Source organism: Quercus suber, unplaced genomic scaffold (genome assembly GCF_002906115.3).
Source record: "Quercus suber isolate HL8 unplaced genomic scaffold, Cork oak 2.0 scaffold_135, whole genome shotgun sequence".
Lineage (NCBI taxonomy): Eukaryota > Viridiplantae > Streptophyta > Magnoliopsida > Fagales > Fagaceae > Quercus > Quercus suber.
Genome location: NW_027069597.1, coordinates 193,146 through 198,456, shown reverse-complemented (window position 1 = coordinate 198,456; position 5,311 = coordinate 193,146). Strand labels below are relative to the sequence as shown.

The window sequence follows — 5,311 nt, the reverse complement described above, 5'->3', positions numbered from 1 at the left end:
GTTTACAAGATAATAAAAGGGGTGGGATGGGTATAGTTATTAGAGAACTAACCCATCCCTATAGTCTTACTCACAAAGATTACAACAACAACAAAAAGATGAGACTTTTGGTGGTGCATTTCCTAGAGAGAGAGGGAGAGAGAGAGAGAGAGAGAGAATTTTGAGACTCCACTCAAAGGTTTAGATCATCAACTATGGTTGATTTGATTGCAACAACTTTACTTTATATTCAAATCTATTGATTGCACAAGGTCTCCAGTTGTAGCTTCAAAAGTGTTTGGAAAACTCCAAATCTGTGTACAAAACACTATCCTCGTAAATGTGTAAAAACGTGCTCTAGGGTTTGTATTTATATACTTAAGATCCATCAAAACCCTAGATCCAATGGCTAAGAAAGAAAGTGAGAATTCATATGTGCATGAATCTCGATCTGTTGAGATAAGTGAGACTTTTTCTGCACTTATCTTTTCCTATTTTCTTAAGTCTTCAATTGTACAGAACTTCATTTGTCTTGTTGCTAAATATTTATAAACTAACAACTAGACAAACTAAGTTTTAAGGTTACAAATTTTTCATGGTTGCCAACCTAAAAATATGGACTTTACACACTACACTCACTACACAAAAGTTCTCTCAGCAACTTAAGAGCAACAACATACTAAGGGCTTAATGTGAACGTGACAGCACAACAAAGCTCTCTTTATCTCTCCCCTTAGTCACCTCTCTTAAATTTTCATTCCTTCTCTGTGTAAAATATTTCAAATATATAATGTATTATTCATTTTAGTTGTTCGGCAATTTGGGTTTGTTTTTGTGATCCGCCCACCTCTATTCTTTTTTTTTTCTTTTCTTTTTTTGAGAAATGATCATTCATTCATTCATAATAATAAAGCATCTTGATACAAATCTTCCATTGCTAGTGGAGGGGAATCCTCCAGGCTCCATCCAATACAAATCATCATCTAAAGTATTCCTAGCAAGTTGTCCAAGATCATGTGCAACCTTATTTCCACCCCTCCTAGTGCAGCAAATACTAGCCTACTGTAAATCATGAATCAAATGGCGAATATCGTCCACCACATTACCTAGCAACGAATGGTTAACCAATGGTGAGGAGATGGCTTGTATCATGTTGACATTATCTCCTTCAATACTCAGCCTTGAGAAACCAGCATCCGCAGCAAATTCAAGGGCTCTTCTACATGCAAGCATTTCTGCTTCATCACTTGTACTCACCTTCGGCCCATTGGCAATCATTGCCCCCATGACCACACCCTTGTCATTACAGACTATCGCTCCAAATCCAGATCTATTTAACCGAAAAGACCACCGCATCTAAATTAAGCTTGTAGGCAGATGGTGGAGGTAGTTGCCAAACTTAACTGCTGGGTTGCAACGTCAAGCTTACTGTCAGTTGAGTCTGGGATCTTTTGTACTCCTTAAGATACTCTTCTGCTCTCTTGTTTAGACTAGTCAAATCCCTCAGCTTACCTCCATGCACCACACAATTACGCTGATTCCATATGATCCATACATGAATCCAGAATAACTCTAACTCTTCAGCCATTAATCTATCCAACAAGTACTCCATGAGATGTATCATATATGGTTGCCTTGACACCCTTTCTACAATTTCGTGATGCTCCCTGCCCACATGTCTTGCACTACAGCACACTCCCATAATGCGTGGATGGTTGATTCTGATTCCTTGGCACATATAGGACATATTTTTTCACTAATAATATTTCTTCTTGACAGGTTGAAGCAAGTGAGCAAGATGTCATGGCATGCCCTCCAAACCTTTTTCCCAGATTATGGAATCAGAGACATTTCTTCGACTAAGTGGAATTCTACAAATTGCTTTAGCATCCTCCCTGTGGAATGTAGACATAATCAACTCACTTCTCCATACATGCAGCTCCGGGTTGATCAATTTGAAACAGCTAGCTCATCAAAGTGATCGTGGATTGGATGGAGAACTTTGTTTGTTGGGTGGTTTGGGATCCACCTATCCCCTAATACACTGATTGAACAACCATTGCCTACTCTCCAGTAGTAACCAAATTTGAGAATAGGTAAAGCTGCCATCAAACTTCTCCAAACATATGAGCAACTTGGTGATTCTACATCATCAAGGAAAGAAGACCAAGGAAAATACCTTGCTTTGAAGCACTTGTATAGCAATGAATCAATGCATTGAATCATTCTCCAACCTTACTTAGCCAACATAGCTAAATTAAATGCTCTTAAGTCCCGGAATCCCATTCCTCCCTCCATTTTTGAAGTTGACAATTTATCCCAACTTTTCCAATGAATTTTCCTTTCATTGTCTTCCTGTCCCCACCAAAATTTGGCACACAAAGTGTCCAATTCATCACATAATTTCAAAGGAAGTTGGAATACATTCATTGTGTATGTGGGTATAGATTGAGCCACTGTCTTTATGAGAATCTCTTTTCCAGCTCTGGATAACAACATGCCTTTCCACCCTTGCAGTTTCTTCCATATTCTGTCCTTCAGATATGAAAAGTATGATACTTAGCCCATCTAATCAAGGCTAGCAGCCCTAGATAAGATTCGAACTTCCCCACCTTTGACCAGTAAAAAGCTCTTGGTGGAACAATATCAGCTAATTGCAGAGTATTCTCAATACTTTCGTCTGGATAATTATCAGTGCTAGAAGCACTAATTGCTTTTGAAATGCAATCCTCATCATGAAATGATGTACAAACTCGAGCTAGAGTAGCATAGACCCTATGATCCCTTGCCAAAGATTCCCATTCCATTGAATAGCTAGAGCCAACTTCTACAGGCTCTTTTGCTCCACATTTGTTCAATTCCATAACATGAGCAACTCTAGATAACTGAGGAAACATTCTCAAGCACAACTGCTTAAAAAGGCCATTTGCAATTACTGCAGTACATAAAAAGTTCAAACTATCAGTGCCTTTACTACCTGCAGATACTGAAACCCCTTGAAAAAGAGTTTTCTATTATTATTTTCCCTCAAAAGTTCAATCACATAAGCTCTGAACCAGCAACAAACACTGTAGTTTCAGAGTTCTCAAACTATCAAATTGACAGAAACACAATGATGCAGACTATAAAGAGTTTGAGGAAAAATAAGCTTTGAGAGATGCAAACGGTCCATTCTTGAGTTTAAATCTTTCAATTCATTCTCTTTCGTTTTTGCTTTAGGAAAACATAAAGTTCTACCAAATGACAATGTCTTCTTACTTCATAAGTCTCTTTCCCTAATCTAGTTTATTACCTACTTCTCTGCAAAAACCACCCATAGTTTTCTATTTTATAATTATGTGCAAAATCTTTATCATATTATAGTAAAGAATCATTAAAAATTAATGCATATAATCACTACTACTTGCATGTATTAATACCAACCATTTTTCTCCATGTACTTCCAATTACTTAAAGTTTCTAATACTACTACAAACAACTCAACAAGAGACCTATTTTAATTACTTACAAAATCTGATACTCAAAATGAAATGGATTATCGAGCATTAGAAAATCTATGTGTCTATGAACTATAATGCCTAAGAAAGCACAAATGTACACATGTAAAATGTTTTAGCTCACCGAAATCTCGCCAAGACCGTGAGACAGAACTAACGCGGACAAGATCAGATGGGTCCTTCAAATACATCAGAATTTGCACCGACATGTCCAGGTCAAGGCAATTCAAGAAATCCATACCCCCTTCCATGTCAAGTAATTAACTACACCAAATTCTGAGCAAAACCCAGTTGTCTGTTCAGATTTCAAAACCTGAATTCGCATTGTAAAACACAAATGAGCCTCACCACGATTACACAATTAAATAGTAAATATCTGCAATAAAGGAAGTGGCATGAGAGATTGCATCCACAAAGGAGAAAGAGAAAAATTTTACTCATGTAAACAAATCACAAAACCAAAAATAAAAATAAAATAAAAAATAATTTTAACAAATCAGAACAAATTATCGCCAATTGAACAAATTAAAGATACTTTTTCTTGGTGCAAAAAAAATATAAAAAAAAATTACAGAGGCACAGAACTTGCGAGAGTGTGTGAGGATTTACAGAGACGAGAAGGAGAAGTTGGGATTCTTTTACCTTTGGAGATGAACAAGAGAGTAAAAATCTTTATCTCTATCTCTGATGTGAAATGTGATAAAACTGCAAAATGTAAAGAGAGAGAAATAAATGAAAGGTGCTGGATAAAACCAACGTACTAATCGAACTATTTTTCACTTTTATATTTTTTAAATATATATATATTTTTTATAATATAAGTTACTTTGTTTTGTTATTTATTTAATGTTTTCTTTCTTTTACTAATTTTTAAATAAAAAAGGTTTTCTTTCTTTACTTCTTTTTTTTTTTTTAAATCTTTGTTGCTTAGGCAAGACAAGAGGAATCTACTCGTTTTGTAAATTAGAATCTACCCAATAAAAAAAAATACTGCAAAAATTTCAATTTGTGATTATTATTTTGTCTTGCATATGATGGAGTATGTTATGAATTTGGGTGTATAAGAGCACCCACAGCAGATGTGGAATATGTGCCAAATGCTAAATATTTGGCACATATCCCACACCAAACCAAGTTTAGCCCCATTTATCAGATGTTGTAAATGTTATATTTTTTGCAACATTGAACAGTACAATCACAAATTTGCAACTGTACGGTAAGATGTGGTATATTGGTTTATTAATTTTTTAATCCCCGTTCACTTTAATTTTTCTTTCATCTCCTTCAGTGTTTAGCATTCACCGCCTCCATCTCCATCTCCACTCTCTCATTCTCTTTCCGCTTCCCTCTTCCCTGTTGCTCTATTTTCTTCCCGTTCATGAATATGAGCTACCACCGACTACCATCACTGATCTATATCCTTCATCGGGTTTTTTTCTCCCTTTTCTTCGCTCTCTCCTCTCTGTTCTCTCAGCGTGGGTCTGAGTTGTGGTTGTGATTTCCGATTGTGGGTTTGGTTGTAACTTGTGATTTTTGATTGTGGGTTTGGTTGTAGGTTGATTTCCGATTGTGGGTTTGGTTGTAGGTTGTGGTTGTGATTTCCGATTGTGGGTTGTGGTTGTGATTTCCGATTTCCTCTCTACCATCACCGATCTATATCCTTCACCAGTTTATTTTCCCCATTTTCTTCGCTTTCTTCGCTCTCTCCTCTCTGTTCTCTCCCCTTTTTTCCCCTTTTTTTTCCCCCTTTTCCGTTGGTCTCTTTGTTGTGGGTCTCTCATCTCTGTTCTATATCCCGGTGAACTGACCGAGCCTTTGTCTCATCAGAGAGTAGG

At 36.6% G+C, this 5,311-nt stretch overlaps 1 protein-coding gene across 1 annotated transcript; it reads right to left on the bottom strand.

Annotated features, from left to right (window-relative positions):
- Nucleotides 1-2,516: 2,516 nt before the first annotated feature.
- LOC112010690 (F-box protein At4g00755) lies at nucleotides 2,517-4,236 on the bottom strand. Its single transcript, XM_065776516.1, has 3 exons — nucleotides 4,119-4,236; nucleotides 3,601-3,789; nucleotides 2,517-2,914 (listed from the first exon to the last, which is right to left on the bottom strand). Exons 2-3 carry the CDS (start codon nucleotides 3,725-3,727, stop codon nucleotides 2,517-2,519), a joined length of 525 nt encoding a protein of 174 aa, XP_065632588.1. The 5' UTR covers nucleotides 3,728-3,789; nucleotides 4,119-4,236.
- Nucleotides 4,237-5,311: the final 1,075 nt, after the last annotated feature.